Here is a 26,067-nt window from a genome sequence, read left to right on the forward strand (position 1 = left end):
ATTTCTTTCAGGTAAAACAGATACATCTCTCAAAAGAATGAAAATTGGAAGTTGAAGCATGTGTCAGACCAGGAGATGGGGATGAATGTACAATCAGACGGTCTTACAGGTCAGGAAAGTGAGGCTTATGATCAGCTCATGAAGCTTGACAGGTCTGTACATGAGAGAGAGAGATTTGAATTTTTTGGAGGAAAGGTGTAGAAAGAATGTATAAACTGTTGGGGTACGAAGGATTTACACCAGCTTACTTTCGATAGGGCAAAGTTCCAAGTTAGGTGCCTGCAAATACTTATCAATATTCATCTTTTCAGGACCAGAAGGGACCATTAAAATAAGTTCCTCTTTCTCTTGGAATACTGCAAACCAGAGAATTAAACATTCTTATTACAGCAGCTAAACCGTGATTTTCACAGAAACAACAATGTAGTAAGGCAGTAAGTTTCCATTTAATTGCAATGGAAAGCAGGAACTCCATTCAGTCATTTAATAGCTACTAAGGATTGCCTGGTCTCCATCAGAAACACCATAAAGAACTGGGCTAGGAAGCTACAGCAAGTGGAGCTGGCTGGAGCACCTTAAGCACTGAGCTGAGTTTTTCAGGTCTTCAGTAGATACCTACATAACATAAACCTGCAAAAAGCAGGCTGTGATGGAGTTGCAATGGAAGGGCTGCCATGCTCCCTAAGCAATCAACCTGGGGATTCCAGCAGCATGGAGGTGTCTGAGGACAGAGGTGAGACGCCACTGCAGGGACGTGCTGGGCAAAGGAGCCAGGCTGGCATGCTCTCAGCCCACACTAAACTATCCAAACAACTGCATCGAGATTAAATCTCAGAAAAATTCATTTTCTTGCTCAGAAAAGCAAGTCTGAGAGTAAACTAAAACACACAATGTGGCTACCTCAGTGTGAAATGGGAGATAAATTTCTGGACAATTTAGACGTTTGCTACAGCTACTGGAATACAACAGCTTTCCCCAGTACAACACACTTTGTAGCTCAGCCTTTTTCCTGAAGAAAGACTCTGTTGTGTGAAAAGGGGAACCCTTGTCTCATCAAGCTCATGATTCAAGGAGATTCCCCTCTTTCTGAACTCCCAATAATGCCAAGGAGTCCAAGTTCTGCCCTCGTATAAGCTGCCAGACTTTTTCAAGTGACTCCAGTGGCCAGCTCTCACAACATCATCATACAAATTGGCAGATGCTCGTTGCCAGAAAACTTTATTCTTGTCAGCACAGTCATCAGTAGGAGGTAACTTACCGTCACGCACAATTACATTTCAGTGGTAATAACACTTCAGTCAAGATTCGCTGCTGGAGCCCCTTAACAATACAATTAAAGAGAGAGGGGTAAGTGGCAAGAGAGAGTCAAAAACTCAAAAAGTTTGGAGTCTGACAAGGGCACGTGCAGAGTTCGGTTTCCCAAACGCAATCAGTTAGCAGTACACCGGCAAACTGCCCAAACTGGTATAAATACACACACAAGGAAATATATTCCCACTTTTTTCCTAATTATAGCCAAGAAGTTGCATTCAAATTCTTTTTACCATTCCTTATACGTTGTTTTTAAACAAATTGCTAAAAAGTAACATCAAAGGAACAAATGAAGAAGGGAAGCGAAAAAACCTAAGTCTATTAGCAAATTAACCTGAAGAAAAACAAAACAAAAACAAAAACAAAGCCCAAGGGAGAAAAAAACCCAGCTATTTGGTATATTCTGTGCCAACGTAAAAGCAAGAAAAAAGAAAGAAAAGTCATTTTTTTTCAAGAATTTGTATGAGTCAGGAGAAGAGTTATCCCTTTTGCCTGCATAGCTGAGTACCACCGTGGGAAAAGCCACAGGCAAAACCAACACAAAACAAACAAAAACCTAAAACCAACACTGTCTCCTCCAAATCTTCCCAGTCTGTACAAACAATTTACAAATACAAATTATGATTTTTGCCTCACAACTAACAGGGTCAGCACCAAATTGTTTGTGTAAAATCTGTCTTTAATAGAATTCAATTTTTTTTTTGCCTCAAAAAGGTGAAGACCACTAATAATAGGACAGGAAGTCAAAAAGTATCCGCAAAAGTTGTTATGACCAAGAATAATACATTAATATGATCTTTTATACTGGTGTACTGTCCAAATGTACCCATCACCACGACAGACATGTCAAAAGTCGCAGATATGTAGATGATATGAAATGATCTATGTAATAATTATAGAAATGGCCAGTTGTGTGCCATCTTTGCTTTCCTAATAAGCACCTGCTCAGATCTATTTTTAAGGCCTGACTCATCCTTGTTTGCATTTGATTCCTGTATCACCTGGACCGCAGGACATTCTTCTTTGCAGCTAACTGCATTCAGGATTTAATTTCATGTTTTCATTTTCCTTTCTTCTTTTAAAAACAAAATCTTGCCCAGAATTGGAAGTTTTCCATTCAGGTAAGCAAGCAACACCGTAAAAAGGATCTTTAAAGAATCTTTCACAGCAGCTCATAGGCCAAGTGATGCCATTAGATCCGGTGTCACCAGGGCACTCGTATACGACAATCCAATAATAAATGGAAAATGGTTTCTCCCTTAAGTTCCTAGGGGAAACAGCCAGACCTGATGTTGGAAAATGAGAAAGTACCAGAAAATTATCTGTCTAAATTGATATCTCAGGATAAATATTTAACTTATAAAATTGTATGATGCAGACAAAACCTGGAAAGAAGGAAAGATGTTAACAAGTCTCTGAATTTTAATTTGCGTCATCACAAATTCACTAAGTCTGCAGATACAATATATTTTAAGTGAAGGAGCACCAGTGATCCATTTCCTTTATACTGGTCCCTCTGGTAACTTTGACAGCTCTCATTAGCAGTTGCTCTTGATTTATTAAAATTTCCTAGTTAATACATTTCAGAGACAGAAGGAACGGCTATTAGCCTGTAGACATACTCTGAGCAAGGAAAAGCAAAGAATACTCTCCATGGTGACCTCTGCAGACACTAATGATTTGTATTTACGTGATTTAACAACAGCAGTTAGAAAGTGAAAAAATAGTTTTTCACACTTCAGATTGATACGTTCTAATTATGACCTATAGACAGAGAAGTCTGAGCTGAATATTACGAACTTACCAGTCCTGGGCAAAAATCAAAGCATTCAGGTTGTTGTCTTTTTTTTCCTATCGATACTTGTCCATTGGCAATGACACATAAATAACCGATATTTGAGACTTCAGTCATCGTCCACTGTGAGATAGATTTTTTTTTTCCTGCTTCAGTATAATTTCCATCCATTTCAAGTAATCATTTGTAAGCACAAAGTAAAACTTAATTTCAGGTAGGAATCCACTTCATCCATTTTTACTAATCCCTTAAAACACGTTCCAGTTTTATGCATTCTTAGTCCACGTACATTTCAGAAATAGGCTACTATTAAAAGAAACCCTTTCCTGGTCAGAAGCAAGAACGTGTGAAAAACTGCTCTACTGCAGATGGTTATCTGTGAAGTCAAAAAAAAAAAAAAAAAAGGGGGAAAAAAAAAAAAAGAAAAAAAAACCGTAAATGTCCTACCAAGCATCTGGATCCTCTAATTATAGATTATTTCACTTAAAGTACCTTATTTATATTCTGGTGGGACCTATATTACTTTAAAAAATAGTAAGTTTAATTATAAATTAAACGCAATTCTAAAAGGCATCCCTCTCTGACTGTCTGAAGGACTTAAAATATTTTTCTTAAAGATTCCCCATTTCCTGAAAATTATGTTTTATCTTCTCACAGGCTGAGGGATTTGCAAAAGCAGCATGTGAGATATCTGACCTAGTGCAATGCTGTCAGATGGCTATTTTGTGTCAATATTTTCAGATTTTAGATCTTTAGGTGGGATTGCTGTCTTTCCTTTTCATAGACCCAGGGCTGGAATTTTTGTAGAGGTGTACAGAGGACCATTTTATAAGAAAATAGTGTTATTGTTACTATTCTCTATACAAAGCATCATCCATTAGTGGAAGCATGATGATATCTGTAACAGTTTAATTTTCCAGGTAAATCTAGGAGGTCTTTTTCCTTGATGGATCAGTAAAATCAAGCAAAAAAAAAAAAAAAAATTAGAAAAAGGCAGAATATTCCCAAAGGCCTGAAAGATGAGAATTGTGAGATCAAACTTTTGTGTAAGATAAATCAAGTAAATTAATTTGGGACATCTGTAGCTGCACACACTGTAGTGGGAATGGCATGCAGCCTATATTGATTGCAGTTACTCCCCAGACATGCTTGTGTTGTAGACACAGGGCAAATCAGTAACGTATTAGGTCACATCCTACCTTAAATGCCCTGAATCTTCTCACGAAATTCCCTTCCGCCTTTATCAGAAGCCAACCCTGCTGCCCTGTGGCTAGGGTTAGATTTGCACTGTGGTTTTGCCCTGATAAAAAGAACTTGCCCTGCAGGTTTGATTGGAAACTTAAATACCCTTTTGTTTCAAAATCCTCTGAGAAATCTCACTTTATAATGAACATTATGTCAAAAAATGTCACTTATAAGCTGGCTTCCTCCGTACAAGATTTTTTGGAACAAGCTGCGGTTGCACTGCAGTTCAGTAGTTCACTGCTATCTACAGCAGCACTTTGTAACTCCACTTTGAGAAGGCTGGAGTCCCATAGGGAACTATTCTTTTTTCCAGTATATTTGACATGTTCAGCTGTTAGTGCTCATTATGGTCATTATGAGCTATTACTGCTCATTATGCTGTTAGGCAGATGACACCTAGATTTACTGAACTAATGGTGATGGGGGTGGAAGAACCTTTCTTTTTAGATACATGAGTAATCAAAAAGGAGAGCAAAAAAATCTTTGAGACGAGAGGAAGAAAAAGAGATATTGAAAGAAACACCATACTTTCAAACTCAAAACAGCGATACCAAATCATGCACGCCATTCAGCATTACGCATACACGTTCCTGTTACATTTGTCTCCCACTGGTTTTCTCTCTACTAAGCTCTAGCAACCATATATCTCAACTACTAGAAACAACAATGAATCTCAGCTAATTAGGAGAATAATTCAGATATTACTGTTCTATTTTCTCAGTGCCATCCCTCATGCAATGACATATTTCACTGTGGTGACTTACTTTACTGATACAATTTCAGACAGCCTTAGGCAAAACAATTTAATTATTCTCTGAAACAAAAATAGAAATATTGGCATAGGCAGTTTCTGAAAATATCATCAAGAGCCATACAGCAAGATGACTGTCTGGAAAAACTATGCAATTACATATTTGCTTTTTCCATTATCTATTAATACAAATCACAAACAAATTTAGAGTACGAAAATATTTACTAGAAGGAAGCAGCAAATAATGTTTGTCCCATAAAAACTTACAAAGTGGCCAATAGGTTAAATTACTTAAATAACAGTTATCAGCACAGTCTTTTTTTTTTTCTTTTAGCCATCACTATTTACTTTTTAAAGACTGAGATGAGTTATTTGAGGTAGGGGGAATACATTACTGACTATGATATTTTATTTAGTTTCACTGGAAATTCAGTTTTATTTCACATGAAACTAAACTTTTTAATGTGAAGAACAAGAGATTAAGCATAACTTCCTGAAAAATAAATGGATTATAATGCCAATTTTTTTTTCTCTCTCTTATATTATTACTCCAACCATAAGGATACAGTGTACTCTGGCTTTCAGAACCACACAGGTTCTTTATTAACTTCCCTGCGTGTCACACAATTCAACCCAGCACTTCAGCTCCTTGACAAGAAAGCCTGGAAGAGTCTCTGAGGATGCGCTGCGCTGCAACAGCTTTAAGTATTATGCACTCACTAGTGTAAAGTGCCTAGTATAAGCTGGGGGATCAAGGGAATGGAAATGCCATTGCTCTCTGCTATTTGGTGTAAAACAAGCAATAAGCTTTTCCCCTCATGGTTTCCACTCAGCTGTGCACCGACAGGCAGCAAGGCCAATGTTCACTGGCTGAGAAACAAAACAAATGCGATCAAGAGGAAAGTGTGGAATGAGATCTGTTATATTAATCTGCCTGTTGCATCCCAGAAACCAAATATTTGGACAGATCACAGCTCTAGTATTGGAAATCTCAGAGTCATAAGCCCCATCTATCTCTCTGTAATGAACCAAAGAGAAAGTCATTAATGATTGGTCAGGTATAATTAACAAATGCATAAATAATAGGCAGTGGTATCTGCATAATCTAGAGTAGTTTTAAAAAGCTGAGTATTTCCAGTATTGTCTCTTCTACTGAGAAACAATTGTAAAGGGCACCAAAAATCTTTTTTTCACAACAAGACACAACAAGCCAAAACAGCGTAGCACAACGTTGTGACACAATGTGCCAGCTCAAACTTATGGTCTGGCAGCTCCTTCTTGCTAGCCAAGTTTTCAGTGGTGGCAATCTCTGGAGGAAAAAAAATATGGAATAAATATGCATATCCTTCAACTTCTAACAGATTGAAATTGAGATGTTGTCAGTAACAACAGCTTGTATCAACTCTAGGTGGATAACATCATGATAGGAGCAATGTAACATGTGAAAAATATATAAGTATAGATTCTGACCTAATTTTCTAACTGTTGATGAAGGAATTCTCTGAAAAGCTTTTTTTTTTTTCTTGACTGGGCATTGTCTGATGGCTAATCCTGCACCAATAAATATAATCCACTGCTTTCCTAATGACTGAGAATTATATTGCCAGATGTCATGAATGCAGTGGACAATTACATCACATTATAAATATGAAGCTTGATCCAAAGCAATTTAAATTAATGAGGTTTTTATTGCCTGATATTTGCTAGAATCAAGGCCATAATTTAAAAAAATATGGTCACACTTTTAAAAGCAATCTATGCATTTGTGATACATCTATTCATAGTATGTGATAATCTTCCAACTGTCTTGTACTTGAAGTCAGTATGAGTGTAGTTTTAACTGAAAAAAAAAACTGTTTTCAAGGATCAAGTTTTGTTTCTTTAAAAACAGACCAGTTTTACGATTGTGATCCAGTAAAATACTACAAAGGCTTTAAGATAATCAAGAACAGGAAATTAATTTTCTGATAAGTGTCCTTAGAATTCCTTAGAATTAGTAATATTTATTTTACAATTGATACATAAAAGTATGTTCAAGTTAAAATCACACTTTTTCTGCACTGAGATTCAAAAGAGAGAAAACCATTTATTTTTCCAGTTTCCTTAAGAGCCAGCTTTTCCTGTTTTTCTTCACTGTATTCTCCAAGACTCGAATTCTATAAACATCTATTATATGTTAATGTTATACACATAAGCAATCTTACTGCAATCAGTAGAACTACGTGTATTTATAGTTAATCATGAACAACAGAAGTAATGAGCAGTTATGAAATCACAAAAACTTTTAGTAACAAAGACCAGGCGTATCAAAAGAAAGGAAACATCAAACTCATGGGGTTTTTTTAAAGGGTCTACATTTTCTACCATATTCTTTCTGTTTTTTATGCTCTTGAGATTGTATTCCTTTACCTCAAATTGTCCTCTTGGTTCAGACTGATGGGAAACTACGGTACTGCCTCTGACATCTCTTCGGAGTTGTACCATTGTAAGGGTGAGAAAAATTTAGCATAAAGAAACCTTTAAAAGCTTTTACTTGGGTTTTAGAGAAGGATGTTGAGGTTACCCACATCATCCGGAATGCGACAATGCGCTGTACGTTGAAGAGTGCTGGATGAGTGTTGCCCTCAGCAGGAAGCAATGTGCAAATGGCACAGCTTCAGATCTGAGAGAGCAGTTAATTGTGTTTGGAAAGTAGAAGTGAAACTAAGAAACTTTAAAAACAAATAGACATCTTTGTGAAGGGATGAATGAGTAGGAGAAAGTTGAAATTATAGTGCAGGAGAACAGTTGGGTATAGTAGGAAATGCAATTTTGTCTAACTGAATTAAAAGAAGCATCACTTTTTAAAGTTTTTTTTTAAGTTATCACATAACTGATTTTATTCCTGGTTTTAACTCATTAAATATATTTTTAGCATTTTCAAGATCATCAGTGTTGTTCAGCATTTGATCTAAATCCATTTCTATAGTGCTATGTGTTAATTAGCATAGTTCTTTAAAGAAAATATTTAATAAACTCATTTTTAAGATTGCTTTAAATTCACGAATTGCTAATGCACCAACATTCTCCCTTTCCTTCCTTTGGCATGCCACAAGAATGTTTGCTTGCATGGCATAAAAGAAGGAATTGTGAATTTTATACTGCAGCAAACAACTGATTGCTTGTCCTGCTGAGAGTTAGTGCTGACCCAAGTAGAAGTGTTTTATAGTCTGAAGATCAAAGTGCAGGTTACCCATCAAAACCACATTCCAGCTTTTGCTTATTACTCTCTTAACCTTTAATCTGTACTTAATGTGCTTTACACAGTGCTGAAAAATACCAATATAAAAAAAAAAAAATGTTCAGAAAACCCCATTTTGGTGAGTGATCTTTATTTCTTATTTCTTGTACTAACAAGTTATTTGCTTTCCTTGAAATTCTTCCATCATTAGAACTACTATGATATTCCTTCAAAAAATGAGTGACTTAATATACAAAATACATTTTCTACTTTCAGAAAAAAAGTACTTCAATTTGTTTGATGCACCTTAGTGATATTTATGTTAAAGAGCTGATATTAATGAAAAAACTTAATGAAATAATGAGGTTTATCACTAGCACTGGTTTCTCTTTTTCATATTCTTCTAAAACTAGCATTATTTTAGAATATTTTTTTTAAGGAAACACAACAAATAATATCAGATATGTGTAAACACTCTCAAGGGAAAACAAAACAAAAGCATTTTAGTTGTGTTCTTAGAGAGAAATCCCCAAAGATGCCTTTAAAACAGCCTTCTAGATTCTGCAAGTAGTTAAGCATGGGACATTTAACCTGCTTTTTACAACTGCTTCATTCCAAAGCATTTCACTACTTGCGTTTACTGAGAAGCTGCTATTAAAAGTACCTTCAATCTGCTTTGTACATGTCAACTGCAGAAAGCTATTAGCTGTAATTGGCAATTTAATTTTTTTTTCCTTTTGCTGCTTTTAGTGTATGATCAGCTTCCAAAAAGTAAGGTTTTAGAATTTCACTAATGTACCCTAAGCAATGTACTGCGTAGGTAGTTTTTAGTTAAGAAATTGGTCTTCATCAACATGTGATTTTCCAGTATCTGTCAAGAGATGTGAAAAAATATGTGCTCAGGAATTGCCAAATTGTGTGCAAAAGGAACAGTGAGATGAGTGACAGCACAGAGGAAACATCCTGGCATGATGTAAACAAAGGAAAAAGTAGGATGCCGTATAGGTCAGGGGTTGGTAGGCTGAACAGAGATAATTGGCATCAGACTAAAAGAAGCCATCTCACGAGTGTAGGTACAGCTTACACTGGATCCTTTCCAAAGAGGAAGAACAGGCAAAGAAGGGAGAGAAAAATTAGTCTTCCATTCACTTATAACTTGCAGGCAGTCTTTAGGACTCCTCAAAATCAGGACCTCCTTTCCAGAAAACTCAAATTCCAACGGAAAAAGCTACAGCATAAGGCTTCACTTCATCTATCCTGTGAACATGTGATTTTTCACCCTCCAATGTTTAATTTCTTAATAATACTAGGATAAGTGCAGAGTTTACCAAAAGAGCTTGAAAGGCTTAGTGTAAGCGCAAAAAAAAGGTTCCGCATCTCTGCTTTGGATGTAAGCCATGGTAAGGTTGGAAGGAGACAGATCATTATCTCTCACTGCCAGACCATCAAAACAGAGCTGGTTTACTCCATTGGGATGACAGAATAAGTTACCCTTTCTGAGTCTATGAGCCACCATCTGAAACCATAGCATGTGAAAGTAGATATATCTAGTCGTGTTAAACACGGTAGTAGTGTGGTTATTGCTTTGCAGAAAAGCATAATTTTTGCCTAAGACAACTGTAATGGGCTAACTAATTTTCAGGAGAGTCTAGTCTATGCAGAAACAAGGTTTACAAAGACAATCAGGAGTCAAAAGATCAGGTAGACACCTAAAGAACAACTCACCTGCCCCCTCATAGTACTTGGTATCCCACTGCTATGCCTTAAGATCACAGAGCCATAACCTCCTGGTAGCAGGGACCTCTGGAGATTGTCTACTCCACCACCTCCTCTGCGTAAACCATGGTCAACTACAGCAGGTTACTCAGGGCCATGTCCAGGTCGGGTGTGAATATCTCCAGGCACTGGAGACCCTACAACCTCCCTGGGCAACCTGTTCCAGCATTTGATCACTCTCAAAGGAAATAAGGTTTTTCTTACTGGAATTGCCTGTATAATTGGTGCCCATTGCAGCTTATCCTTTTGCTAGATACCACTAAGAGTCTGGCTTTTTTGGGAAAAAAAATCTTCCTCATTCTATATAAACTTTAATTGAAGCTAGTGAAAGCCAAACCTGTTCATATGCTTGTTTTCATTTCTTTTGGCTTCCTGCATACTGCTTACTTGGCAGCGAGAAGTTACGAACTTCTGAATAGGTCTTTGCTGGGTTCGGCAACTTTGCAGGATGACTTTAACAACAAGTAACTATTAATGCACATTGATCGTCACAAGTAATTTTGTTTCTTTCAGAGTGAGATTGATTATCTTTACCTAACTTTTGCAGATCTCCAGGGAGGATACAGTGAGGAACCACAGAGAATGTGATGGAAAAAGCTTTTAAAGGACTCAAAAGTTTTAGCGCCAAAAGGCTGACTAAGAGCTTGTGTAAATGAAAAGTGCAATCTCATGACAAAAACTCTCCTCCATATAGTTCAACAAAGGAACTTGATTCATCTATTTCCATCATTCAAAGGCCAGCATTCAATCATTAATGAGAAATAAACCTACTTGGGCTCATTTTTCAAAATCATTTTGTTGGAGTGTTGTAAGAAAAATCACACAAAAGTAAAGACCCACGTACTACTAGTGCAATACTGAAAATTTGTCCAGAGTCATTCTGGAACATTGTGAAGACTTCAGCAGTGGTGGGTCACAAAGGCTTTTAGAAGACAGGAAAAACAGAGAAAAACAAATACATAGACTCAGTTTTCTTTGGTTCTTTAGGCAGCAGAAACATAACCACCACCTCTTCCAGAGGCACTGCACCAAGTGGTTCTCATACGGATGCAACATGTTATTGCTCATTCTTCAGTACAAAACACATTTTTTATTTGTGGTTGGTCCTCATAAAAATATATAAGGCTCTAGAAAAGCTGATGATTCCTAATGACAGCTGCTTGCAACTGTTTTGCAAGAGGGTCTGCTCTATGGTTACCTGAACTGGAAGAAGTTACAAGACAACATCATCTGCAAGAAGGCTTTCCCATGTCCTTAAGAATATGCAGAGTTTTTCTGACCCCCAGCTGCATCTCTGATACCCTATTAGCCAAGTAGCACTATTTTTTTTCATATTTTGTATATCTGAAGAAAAAATATTAAAACTGAACATTTATTCTAGATAATGCTTTTTCAAAATTATCAGTTCCACTACGTCTACTGAATAAACTCCTGCTTGCAAATTTTTTTTGCACACAGTACTTTCAAAAGAAAGTTATCAACAACAACATCTGCTGCCATGACTGAATTTGAACCAGAGATCAAAACACTACCTATGAAATATTTATAAAGAAGAAAACAGCCATAAACTATATAGGATTTTCAAAGGACGAAAAAAACAACATTATATGCTTACGGAGGGAAAAAAGGAAACATATGCACCATTTTAAAGCTGTTTAAGAATACACCCTTAAATTCCAAATTGTGATTGTCAATTCCATAACATTTAGCTTAATCTGCAGATTAAGAATTTGGGCACTACTGTAGATATTGAAAATGCTGGAAAATGCAGGCAGTATCTTGTTATTTAGCAGTAACGTTTTTAAAGCACATCTTCAGCCGGAGAAAACACATATGAGAAAATACCTTTATTAGTGTCGTAGTTCAGCCCCGATCGGACCAGACTACGCAGTCTCTCTCTCACTCCCCCCACACTCCAAGAGAATAGGGAGAGAAAATATAAGGAAAAACGGCTCAAGGTTTGAGATAAGGACAGGGAGAAATCCTTAAAGTTACCGTCACGGGCAAAACAGACTCGACTTGGGGAAAACTATTCATTTATTGCTACAAACAGCAGGATAATGAGACAGAGAACAAGATAACCTCCATCCACCCCCCCCTCTTCCCAAGCTTAACATTATCTCTACTACCTTCCCCCCCCCCCGAGCGGCACAGGGGGGAAGAGGGAATGGGGGTTGCAGTCAGTTCATCATATGTTGTTTTACGCCGCTGCTTCATGGTCGGGGGAAGAACTCCTCACATTCCTCCCCTGCTCCAGCGTGGGGTCCCTCCCACGGGCCACAGTCCTTTGTGGAACTGCTCCGGCGTGGGTCATCTCTTCCACGGGTGCAGTCTCTCCAGAACAGCTGTCCCAGCGGGCCCTCCACGGGCCACAGCTGCCTTCAGGCATCCACCTCCCCCGGTGCGGGGTCCTTCACGGGCTCCAAGTGGATCTCTGCTCCTCCGTGGACCTCCATGGGCTGCAGGGGGACAACCTGCTCCACCATGGTCGTCACCACAGGCTGCAGGGGAATCTTGGCCAGGAGCCGCATTACTCCTCCCCCTCCTTCTGAACTGACCTTGGCGTCTGCAGCCGTTCCTCACAACAGGCTGGTAGGTGTCTCTCAGGATCTTTTTTTTACATCTCATTCACTTCTCATCTCCTCTCCACTTCTTGCAGCCGGGCTGGACCGAGTCGGGCCCAGTCGGCTGCCTGGCGAGAGGCCAGAGGGTGAGGCCTGCAAGGCCCATGAGGCCTGCGCCTCCCCCTCTGCGCCTCTGCCCCCGCTCAGCTTCTTCACATCTTCTCTTCTCTCTCCTTTTTTTCTGTTTTCCCATTCTTAAATACGTTATCGCAGAGGCGTTATCACGAGACATTCTGCTACCAATCGGCTTGGCCTTGGCCAGCAGCAGGTCCGCCCTAGGCCTGGCCGAGTCCACTGAACAAAGGGGAGCGACTTCTAGCAGTTTCCTACAGAAGCTACCACCTTAGGCCCCCCCTTACTAACAAAACCACGACAATTAGTCAGGTAGATGTCAAGTGAATTATTTTTCTTTCCTTTTCTAGTAGAAAGAAAATATATTAAATAGTGAGTACATTTCCATTTTAAGTTATCTTTTTAATATAAATTCAAAAACCTAATGATAAACAAAATCTGAGCAATGTGTATCCAAGCAGCTATTATTTATGACAGGAGAAACTCAACAATGAAATGTTTTGTAAGCTTTGAACACACAGGATGTACAAGCCCATGAAGTGTTAATAGAGAAAATTTAAAATTATCAGAACAAAACAGTGAGAAGAAAGTCGGTGCTCCTTTTATTGTGAACAGCTCCCTTTCAGTCTACCATAAATTAGCCCTCCTAGTTAAGGACTATATAAAAAGGAAAGGAAAATATTTAGAGAATTTTTTTCAAGAGGCATGTAATAATAAAGTGAGTAATTATAATAGCATTAGGATGCTCAGGAGTGTATTTTACAGGGTCATTAATACGGTTCATGGGTAGCTGAAAGCACACGGCCTCTGGCCTCATGCCTCACAACGCACATGGGGCATGCAGTAAGGGCTCTGCAAAGCACACCCTATTGCACCTCACCGCTTTAATAAAGCCTTACAGATGCAATGCAAAAGCATTTTCAGCTGAGCTAGAGTATCTTACTAAACTTGAAAGAAAAAGTGCAGTCAGAAGCAAATCAACTCATGTGCAACAAATTATACCAACAAGTAGACATGGAAACAAACTTTTTTGGGAATAAATTAATTTACCTGTATGTTTCCTCTTCAAATCAGTGAGATGATACAAACAAGTGCTTACTAAATTCATGGGATATTAGAAGCTAAGTAAGGGAAATAGGTTAGGGATATGTTTGTCTTTTCTTTTTGAAATTATTTGGAGCCATATGGCACTACACCTCATCTCTCTTTATATTTTGTACTGCTGCATTGAGCACTTTATTATCAATTAATAAAAAATTAAAGAATTTTTTCAGCATATCTATGGCAAAGTAGGATCCCTCAACTGAAATCCTGGTGGACAGTGTTGAGAAGATGAATAACCCATGTGTAAGATTTCATAAAATCAAGCATTCAAGAGTGACAGAAAAACACAGCAAAACTAATTTTTAAAATCAGTGTAATTCTTGATTATGTAGTGAGTCTCTCAGAGAAAGACTGCTCACCCCTTTTTTATTCTATTTAATTAGAATCTTGACACAAAAAGAGTGAAAAATTACTGCAGAACAAGAAACCTCAGTAAGTTTTAGATGTCTTGTTTATCATTTTGAACAACAATAACCCCCCTGAAATATGGAGAAGATATTTCAAATACTTAATTAAGATATATAAATAGTCTTTTTTCAAAAATATGTTTAGCTTGCAACATACACAACACAAGAGATACTCAGAATACTTCAACACATTGGTATCTATTATTTATATTTGCTTGAAGGCAATTTTCATGCTTAGCTTAATAAGGGATGTTAACCAATACACATCATTTCCTCTGGCCTTTCATAGGCCTTCATGTAGCAGTTTTTCACATAATAATATATTCAAGTTCAGTCTTCACCAAAATAATATTTATTTGCATCAAGGGATGTAATAAATCAGTCTATCAATGTCGTCTTCTATATATTATCCATCAAAAAGCAGTACAAATTCCTGTACTTTACTGTAGAATTTTGTGTCAGCTAAGGGAGACATTTACACACGGATCACCCACCACACAGAAGAAAAAATTTAGGATCCTCTCTTGCCAGTACTGCTGACTGGATTTTCAGTCCTCTAGAACTATTGGTTGCATTACTCTTTGGAGCCATTAAAAAGTGCTACTGCAACCTTAAAATACAGATCTTGTTCAATTGATAAAAAAAAATATCATGAGGTATTACTTCAAAGAAATATCAGAACAGCACTTGAGCTAGTACCTCTATATGTAAACTAATTTGCACATAAAAAAAATACATTAAATTAGCAATTTTATGCATTTGAAATGTGTGAAAATGAGAGCAACATTTGCAACAGAAATCCCTGTCTCATTATCCATTGCTTCCCAAGCCCCTCAATACACAGAAGTGCTTCACTTAAGCTTCAGAAAACTTGGGACTATTTTATATATGTATAATTAAAAGCAGTGAACTGAGAATTCAGAAGTACATTATCTACTTGCCCTGCTACTTCTACTAGAACTTTCAAAAGAATCTTTATTTGCCTTTTTTTTTTTTCTGGGTATGAATTACAGCACTGTAAAACTCAGGAGTGAAGAGTGCCCAGCCCATCAAGACTGGGCACAGATCTCACCTCGATGCTGAGCTGTAGCCTATTTCTTAATGTCTTCCTGCCTTGGTTGAAAATCAGAATATTGAAAACTCAGAGGATTATTTCAGTGTTGGAATGCTCTGCAGTGAGATACAGATTGGATAAAAAAATCCTAATTTATCTCCACCTCTTGGCTTGCAGTAAGACAGATCCTTTCCCGGGCAGTTTGGAATCCTGGCAAAGGCAGAGCAGCCTAAATTCTGTTTGCTTCTAAGGATGAGGCCAAATCTGGCTTCCTGAAAAGTCTCCCATCACAAGACAACCAAAGGCTTAGGAGGGCATATAATGTATAATGCAGGTTATTTTCTATACCTGAAACATCGGTAATACTGTCGATTAGAGGTTTTGCATGGGGATCAGTGATGGTGTAAAAGTAATTTGGCCAGATATTACTTAAAGGAAAGTGAAGGTAGCTACACATAGCTAGATTATAAATATTACAAATGACTTCACAGAGGAAAATAGAGTTGAAGATTTTGACTTTTTTTTTTTTCTGAGGCAGTAAGATGTCTATAATTTGTCTTCGGTGAACACTTTTTGTTTTCTGTTTTGCAAATTTTATCAAGTTGAAGTTTATTGCACTCTCAAAGATATATCTGCTATTTGGAAAAACTGAAATACTTTTATTATATGATTAAATATTGATCAAGGGAATTTATCTTACCAAAAAGTAATTTCTCTTGACAGAAATGACACAAACTGCTCTTATGCCAAAATGAATAGTTTTAAAGTTTGTTATTTGTTATTTTTCTGTTTACCAAAAAAGAAGTCTAGTGACAATGTTAGAATAAATCTGTTATTTAAAATGTACCTGTACCAAGACAGAAACCTATTCAATGGCAAACAAAATGATGTCTTTGTGCCCTAAAAAATAGCGAAGCAGGTGTGTATCCATCTTTCCAAGCAGATGGATAATGTCAATTTGCTGTGCTACAAAAAGCACAAATAGAAAAGAAATAGTTCATTTTGAAAGTGCACTATATATTCAGGGTTCCCATTTCATAAATATCTTGCCTGCTGTGCACTGCAGTTGACCCTTTAAACATATCTAGTCAATAACCTATTGTTTACCGCAAGTCCATTTTGTCATTTTGACGGTACAGATTCAAGTGTGGCAATCTTCCTTTCTCTGCTTCACTGCATACATTACTCCCTTTGGCTGGTACTAGCTCACAAAAAAAAGCCACTAAAATGTCATTAATTACAGCAGGTTTGAGATCCGAATGTTAATTCTATTAATGGACCTATGAAATCAGGACACTGTAAATCTAGATGAGCTGTGCTTGGGCCTCCTGCAAACTGGGCTGACCTGAGGTTACCTACTATATTAAATAAGAATTGTCTAATACATTTTTAGAATTCTAAGTACGTGTAAATCAGACCTTGTCAAGTATGCCACCAGAGGGAATAGATAACAGCAGTACGCTTTCTGTCTCAACCTCTTCCATTTATCTAGCATCAAATTCATTTGGAGTGCTTCGTACCAAGAAACACTGATGCCCAAGGCTAAGGTGGGATCAGATAAGGGACACTTTTCCTAGTGTGTAACCTCAAAAATGTTAACATTTCATTTATAAGCAACTAAATATTCATATATCTAAAGAAGACTTGTTATGAAGCTACCAAGGGCTCCCCAAAGTGTTTATGAATTAACATTCTCTCCATGTTCTTCCAATTCAGAAAACTTAAATGAATGATTTTTGACTGCACATTTTCATGTGTTTCACTATTAATTTCCCATCTTTACTTTCAATGTAATGTACTTATAATTAGGCAATAATATATAATCTTCTGTTCATTTATCATTTTTACTCAAACATGTTAGGAAATGGATAACAGAAAAAAGGCTCATCAGAGACCCTTTGGTGGTACTGCAAAGCTGGAATAAAATGCCATCTCCTGACAGTACCTTTAAGGTTTCATTAAAAGATAATGGATGTGCTTGTCACTGACGCTAATGATCTAATATTTTGCCAGTTTTACTGGATATTAAATTGTGAACTATAAAAGAAAACCCCACAGTCTAAGCAATGCAGGAAAAAATAATCTTGGCACATTTTTTAGCTCCTTTGATATCTAACTAACATAAACGTCCTTATTCTGCTGTTACTTTCACTGAATAGTCACTGTGCCATGAGTGGGAGATGCTTACTCTTACTAAAGTGAAGAGGCTTATCTTCAGGAGATAAGACAACTCTCCAGGATGCAGAATAGAAACATGACAGGTTATATATATACAGCAAAAATACTTAAATGACACAGGACATTAACTCATCATAATTTCTGTACAAAGTTAACTACAGCTTTTTTTAGTCAGACACGAAGCAATTTTTAAAAACATTATTTCTAAATTTTATATATGTTCTTGAAACATATTTGAAAGATATCCGTTGTTTAATATTTTTTCAGTAGTATTAACATGATGTCAAAATAAAAAGAAGAGTAAGGTAGCAGCAAAAACCCCCAAACTATGTGATGGAATAATGTAAAGTAAGTAACTAGCAAAATATTAATCGATCAGTTTGACAAATTAGATTAACACTGAAAAAAAATAGATCTGAGAGCACTGAAAAATAATACATGGTATGTTATTCTGTTTAGAAAGAGAAAAATATTAAAACAAGACAATACTTTCTAGTCAATCACAATGGAATTCGACTCCTGAATGAGGCAGGTACTGCCTCATTTTTATAGTGAAAACTAATTCAGTTGCTCTGAATTAGTTTTCACTATAATATATTCTCATCTCTGTGTTCCATCCTGCAAATGGTCAACTAGATAATTCTTCATCCCATGAAAAGGTTCACTAGACTACATTCTGGAATTACTCTAGCAATGGGAACAAACTCATGTGCATAAACTTACTCATAAAGGAAAGGTTGTGCGTTATTTTTTGCCTGCTGGGAACGTGCAATGTCCTGCTGGAGATGGATAACGGCAGAAATGCTGGGCTTGGCACAGATTGCCCAACACTTACTGCAAGGCTGTATCCTTATATTTCCTGTACCTCTCTAGCCAATAGGACTTTGCTGGTTGGCATGATTCTGCACAGAAGCAATACGTACACTCAAACCTTATGTGTTTTCCTAAGGTATTCTGACACACAGCAACAAAACATGTTAAGGCATAATAAGGTTTGACCTCTGCCACTATATTGTCCATAAAGCCCTAACAGTCATTAACAAAAGTAGGAAAGTGCTTTTGCGACAGTATTTTTGGTTTGTTCTATTTTATTTCACTATTCCAAGTTTAATTTTATATGAATGTTGCAGCCCAAGATCACCAGCTGACACAACATACTACTGAAAAATTGGGGTTTGGGCTGGAAAACACAACAGACCTCTTTTAAGAATAGCTTTTCACAGAAGAAGCACAAGTAGCAATTTTCCAGTAATATTTTTCCTCATCGCATCATTGCAAATTATGGGCAACCAGGTTCTGTCACAAGGGGAAGCACTGTACTTATGAGTCCCACTGATTTCACTGCAGTTATTTGAGAAACAACGTAGGAGTAAGAATAAGGATACCAGACCTTTCTAACAGCGTGCTGCAGTGATTTACTTTCAGCCTAAGTACAGACTGGCAAATAAACCACAGTGGTGGAATACCTGGATAGGTGTGTTTACTCAGTAATCCCAGTCAATAGCCTCCGGCTAATGGGTGGCAGTATAAATACAAGACTAAATAATAGCAACGGTTCCTATACCATGCTCAAGAGGGAAAATTGCTTATAATTAGAGAAAGCGTAACTAAGAATCTCACTGATGGGTGTGCTTCCATTTTGGCATAAATTATGGTCCTACAGTTACAGAACATTTGCCTTCCCAACACAGACATTATTCAGAATGCCAAACAGAAAATACAAAATACATACAATTTTTCCTTTTTCTTTATTACCACCTTTTAACCTAGACCCTTGCAATGACAATTTACTGTTTCTGTAGGGAAAACCACTGCCTCTTGAAGAGAAAAAATGGGAAATTTAAGGCAGTGCTTAACCTAGAGGTTCCTGTGAATTGTTATTCCATCCCCCAATTCAGTCTGTGAGCTGTATTAAAAATGTTTCTTTCAGTTCCATTAAAGTCCTGTGGTTAAAAGATAACCAAGAACATGAAGTATAAATTAATAAAATGAAGAAATGAGTATGCAGTTAGCATAAACCAGCTCTCTCTCTCCCCTCTTGAGAGCAAAAGGGTAGCAGCCAGTGCTGACCCAACACATTCTCCTTTTCTAAATAAAGCTTTCATAAGAAAGAACACAGAAAACAGCACTGGCAGTATTAAATCTGTCTATCATGATCTTTTCTGGATGTTAAATAGACTCCTTTTATAATCCTTTTACATTTCCTTTTTGAAATTTAAATAAAAAGCTCCTGCTTTTCACCAGTTGGAGATATTTTAAATAAACATTTGAAGTCTCAAATTAGTTGAGTTCAAAATCCAAACTTGTCTTCATACCTATCCTTTCCTAAAAAGAACCCATAAAAATATCTCTGCACTTACTGCTATGCTGTCCTTCAATGTTACTAAACTACACACAGCGTATTCCTCAGTAGACAAGATTGCTTGCACAAGACTTGCATTTAAAGAGAATCTAAAGAAGATATAAACAGTGTTTCCAATGGCTTCTTACTCAGTAGTCCCTGATTTTTCAGGGCAAATAGTTCTCTTGTCCATCTTATATTTATCTATGGAATGATTCTAACAGATTTTAATTCTCAGATTCGTTTCAAAGACAAACTGGGACACAGAACTCACAGGGGTTTTGTTTGGGTTTTAAATGCACTAGCTCTATACCTTTTTAATTTTTATCATTGTTTTCTCTTTATCTAATGGATTTCACTTCTAAGCGATTTCTAACATTTTATTTAGAAGCAAATGTTGCATCTCCATAAAATACAGATTCTTGAGCAGATTAGACTACAGGACAAAGGTTGTCTCAACTCAGAATAAACAGAAAAATAATCTGAAATGCACCAAAAGCTGTCTAATGTGGACTTAATAACAGTACTGTAAAGAATCTAATATCACTGTCTTCCTTTCCCATCACTCTTGGTCTGGAACAAAATGCCGTTGCAGCTCTAAGCATTTATTTAACCAGCTTCCTTGTTAAGAAACATCACAGTGCAAATCTTTGTGAAACATCGGCAGAACTCGTAGGACTCATGTAGATCATCTATATTAAGCTATATATCCCCAAAGACTGAGTCAAGAAACACAGACCAACAAAGGTCATATGAAAGTGAGAACATAAACCTTATTTTCTCACCACATCTTCTCATGTGAAAAAAAAAAAAAAAAAGTCCCTATATTACTGCTCCCTGTACAGCCAGGCATTTTACACAGCAGTGAAGTGAGATCTAGGTGTCCCACAGGCAATGGACCGTGAAGCTGAACCTCTCACCTTGTAGGATGTGATCAGACAAGGGAATCCGAGAATTTGTCAGCTAGGTATTTGTAAAACCACATCTTATTTCATGTGACTGCAAAGGGTAACATTCTGTTGAACAGTGATGAACAAGAGTTTCAAAACAGTAAAAGGAAAAGTTGATCTCTACTATGATTATGCAAAAGTTCTACTTAAGACCAGGAAACAAAGAAAGGCATTAAAAATGCAAATTACATTTATTTTTGATTACTGGTGTTTCTACCATATCTATTTAACGGTATGTCATCATTACTTATTTAGTACATAACAGATAGGCACTGTACCAGATAGAAAATATATGAACAACTGCTACTTGTAGTTAACAGGTGCATTTATTTTACTAAGAAAACCCTGCAAGCCTGACACAGGGTTATTTTAGTTAGTTCGAAAGTAATTTCAAGTATTTGTACCAATCACTGGATTCTACTGTGAGTTTTAGAGGTTTTACTGTAATAGGTCCCACTTAAGAGAAAATTAGCTCTCTGCCCCTTGAGGCTCTGTAAAGACCACAAAGTCCAAAGAACCACAAAAGCATACACACAAAGGAAATCCTCCTAAGCTCAGTAAGGTGTTAGCAGTGGGTTATCTCCGGGATCCGTGTGAAATTACAAGTGGAAAAGCCATTACTATCAATGAAGGTGAATTCATTTTCATCTTTCAAGCAACTAGCCCTTTCAAACACTGCAACTACAAGTGATTTAGGAATCAGACTAAACAATTTACAAAAATAAACAGTGCTTTCACATAATGGATACTGTATTACTGGACTGAATTCCCTACTGGCAAATAATATAGATAAATGTTGTTTGAAACATCAAAGACAAGAACACTGGTGTAAAAATAAAATGTTGACTAGAGGCACAGATTACAGATTATTAACTGGTGCACTAATACGTGCCCAAGAATTGGAAGTCACTGTATAAACTGAAAGACAGGAGGAGGGAGAAAAACACACAAAATATCAGAATTTCCTTGCTTAAAGTAGTACTTCACAAATGAAACCTCCAACTGGATAGTAAGGAGAGAAACCCAGCAAAAATTAGTTATGATCTTTCTGGAAATGATTCAGGCCCTTGTAAAACACAACTGTAATAGACTAAGTTTCAAAATATAAAGTAAAAATCCATTCCCTCTCCCCCAAAATTAAAGTGTATTCAAGTATCAAATTTTTAACAGAAATAAAACTGTTGGAAGAAAATTACTCAGCTGAGCAAATCAGAACTAGTGAATCTGGGGATCGTGCTACCTGAATTCAAAACACAGAGCAACAATGAAATAAAAGGACCACACAAAAGAAAACCAGAGTAGCAGACAACGCTAATGCCCACAAATTGAAAATAAAGTTGACTGATCCTCAGAACCCACTCACTGCTATGAATGACACCTGGCTTATCACACCACTTCAGGTGTTACAGGGAATACCCTTATCCTTCTGTAAGTATTCCAGAATTACTGTACTGACTTCTGTAATATCCCAGAATTGAACTCTGGCTTTCAGGAGTCTTAGCATGCAACATTTCAGTAGAATATGCAGAAATAAAATGCCAACAATCATATTGTCTCAAGAGCTGGCAAACTTGTATCAGGAATGTGACTACACTGAACAAATAGCAAAGTGTAATTTTTTTAGAAACACAAGCTACCAGAAGGACACCACACAAGTCTACCAACAGCATCAGCCTCTTATTTGCTGTATTTGAAACAATCAAAAGTAACTCTATTCGTTCTCCATTTTGGTCTTGAAAAAAAAAAAAATACTGGATGTATTTGAATTATATCCATAACGCATTTCAAAAACACAATGAAGAGCAAAACAAATAGGTAAAGACTACTGCTCTTATTAAATAATGTTTTCATAACCTCCTTAGCTTTTTCAAAGTATGAAAAAATCTTGGTAATCAAAATTTAGTCTCTTCCTTCCAACAGAAAACCATATTGTCCATGACTTAACTTTTTTTTAAATCTAATTAACCTGTCTATGAAATAAAGCATCACTGTTATTCACAGAAAAAAAAAATAGAAAAAAAAAATCAAAACCCCTTCTCTTCTGTCTGAACACCTCAGCAACAGCAACACCTGTTTCATACCACTAAAAGCACAACAACAGTTTCTTCCAGTAACACTTGCAATGCCATAATATCTCATCCCCAGAATACAAATCTTCTATTTGGCAAGGAAACAACAACAAAAAAAAGTTGTTGTTGTTCTTTTACTTTTTTTTTTTAATATATATACAGTCTTATGTATAACATGAATTGCATTGCAGATAGCAGGGATTAAGGGAAAGCTGAAAGCTTCTTACCAAGTACCCCAAGGCGATAGTTGACTGTGATGACTATCACATTCCCATAACTTGCTAGAACACTGCCATCATATAAATTTCCAGTGCCTTCCATGTAGGACCCTCCGTGAATATACACCATCACAGGCTTAGGTCCCCCACTGTCCCGAATGTCTGGAAAAAATATTAAGACACATTTTATCTCAAGAAAGTACAAAAAAAGATACATGCAATATTTATTTTTTTTTTAGTGAGGTTATTTTTCTTGAAGTGTTTCTCAAGCAACATCTTTTACATAAGGAAATGGTAGGTGGGCATAAGTGTTTCTTTGTGGCTTGCTTGTAACTAAAGTTTTAAAAATATAAACAGTTTGCCTCAGAAAAGCAGAAAGGAATCGAAAATGGTAACATGTTTGCTCAAATGAAATGGGACAGTGATCTGATTCTGTTCCTGCTGAATTTGACATAAAATGTCTCCTAACATCAGTGTGAGCTCATTTAGGCAAAGCCTGAACCCTTCTGAAAGCTCAGTCCATCTTTCTGTTCACTTCGCTAAAGGCAATTCACCATATTAAAATAAACAGGATTTCTGCTCATACATAAATTGTTGATTGCTTCTGGTACAGTAAGATCAATAATTTATAAAAAGGGTGTATTTTATTAAAAAAAAAAAACTGTCTCTTGATAAGTCTGAAATCCAAGTTTTCAAAAAGTACTTGGAAGCTGTTTAACACTTGGCTCTCAAATGGATATTATTTGTAGCCTGAAGGTTAAGGAGCATGGGTGGTACTTATTTTACTGAATTGTGAAAAGGTCTGTATGTTATATTTTTAAAAATAGCTGCCTGTTACAATGTTTAAAGAGTCTCACCCTGCATTCAAACAAAATAGTAAGGTTCTCAAAAGTGACTCTGAATGCAGGTAACAAATTCAAGTCTTAGAAGCTCTGTCATTCTCTCAGACAACAAAATTAGATAGTGACATATCAGTTTGAGTTTCTTTTTGATTAAGTCATTGATTTGGGTATCCCTGGCCCCCAAATAGTCCTATTTGCAAGTTGATGCATCTACTTCAAATCAAATTTTGAATATCTGAACACCACAGCTCCTCATGACAAATACCAATTACCAATTCAAACCAAGAGTTAGTGATGGGAAAATATGTTTTTTAAAAGATTCTTTCTGCTGGACTGGGAAGAAATCAGCTAAGGTACAAATTTTAACTTTTACATCTGGATTAAATTGTATTTTGATCTCATTTACTAGGTGCCTGAGTCTCTTCCAGTGCCCAACTCATAATATTTCATTCTAATAGTCCCTAAAATCAAGAAAGACAATAGCAAGAGAGCATATGAAAACTTCCCAGTGAGGAACTGTACTGCATATTCTGATTTGAAGCTATTCTTGGTCATTACGCTAGTATTCAAGTGACTTCCCTGATTACTCATTTCAGCTTTTGAAGAAACCTCAAATGTATTGTTTACTACTTTGATTTAGAGGAATCTTAGTCAAGATGCTTTGAAGTAAGCTCTCTGTAGAATTGTTCGAATCATTTCTGCAGCACTATAAAGACAACTAGGTGCGGGCAGTTACACTAAAAGCCCTGCTTTTTGCATTTGCTGAAAAAGATCAGCACAGACATGCCTGTTCATAGAAAGCCAGTTGCTATTACTACTTTGATATTGATTCTAACTTGAAGAAAATGCCAGAACAGTCAAGATCAGAAACTGGATCTTCAATATTGGAAGTACTAGAACAATCATTTATTCAAGACCAAAAGGATGATGAAAGGTTGTACATGAAATTGCTTGTATTGCTTTCCTCTCTCAAACATAGAGTAAGGGCTTTCCAATATGCAATTTTCAGAGTGTAAAGCTAAGGAGATTATTTATCTTCGTTGTCCATAGGATAGATTTACAAGCTCCTGAGGTTTAAAATCTAGGCAGAAGAAAAAGTCTTTTCAAATTCATATACTATTTTCAGTTTGTTCATAGTCTATACTCCTTTTTTAATACAAATATGGAAGCAATAATAAATTATTAATCTAAAATCACTGTGACTGTTCCCAGCAGAAATTGTACACAGTTAATTGTAAGCTTGGTGGTAGCACAGGGGGAGACTATCTCAGAATTCTTCTTTAATTAAAATTACATAGAATTACAGAGCACCAACTGTGAACAGTAATGAAATGTTGGTAGTGCCAGCCTGTTTATCTGGAAAATAATATTGGGATGTTTACAAAAGAATGGGTGTCCTTTGCCTGAGAAAGGAAGCACACACTGACGAGTAAAATCTGACATATAACAAAGTGATTCTGAGTAAATTCTGTCTATACAATACCTTGGTTATTTCCTACTACTAATATTCCTGCAAAGATTATAGACAGATAAAAAAAGACTAATTTTCAGCTCTGCCTACGTGCCATGTCAGAGCAGATGACGTGCAGTTTGAATTTTCCTCATGCTGCTTCACCAAAGTCATCAGTCTTATGAGAAATCCCTTCTACAGAAGAAAAATTGTGCTTCTGTGTGTTTTTCAGGCAGTAATCTAGGACTGGAGTTACCTGTGAGGTGATGCAGTATTCAGCTGAGCTAGTGAGACTTTGGGCCATGGATTTTATAGAAGCTACGGAGCTTTTCATGTGAAGAAGAGATCAGTGCATTTTGGTCTGACAGTGAGTGGTTCCACATCAATTACAACCTATACATAGGTGCAAATATTCAGCTGGGAGAGTACTCTTTACGTACAGATGTTATTAACTAGTGGATGTTAACAAATTATAAGATCAAAGGAAGAGAGGAAAAAAAAATCAGACCATAATCAAGAACTTATTCCTACCTGAAAGACAGCAGATGTTGCCTCATGAAAACTATAATCCTTTAAAATTAACATGGAAGTGCTATGATAATACTCTGTGAGGAGAAACTGTATTGGTACAAAAGTAGCAGAAAGATGCACTTGTCAAAA

The 26,067-nt window shown here is 36.7% G+C and overlaps 1 protein-coding gene across 2 annotated transcripts in view; it reads right to left on the reverse strand.

Moving 5' to 3' along the window:
- Nucleotides 1-26,067, reverse strand: part of NLGN1 (neuroligin 1) — a 318,349-nt gene that overhangs the window by 173,408 nt on the left and 118,874 nt on the right. For both annotated transcript variants that reach the window (XM_086754723.1, XM_086754722.1), the window contains one exon: nucleotides 23,125-23,277. In XM_086754723.1, coding sequence (XP_086610849.1) covers nucleotides 23,125-23,277 — 153 coding nt within the window. The remainder of the gene's footprint in view (nucleotides 1-23,124; nucleotides 23,278-26,067) is intronic.

The sequence above is a fragment of the Chlamydotis macqueenii genome, chromosome 9 (genome assembly GCF_036417535.1).
Source record: "Chlamydotis macqueenii isolate bChlMac1 chromosome 9, bChlMac1.mat, whole genome shotgun sequence".
NCBI lineage: Eukaryota > Metazoa > Chordata > Aves > Otidiformes > Otididae > Chlamydotis > Chlamydotis macqueenii.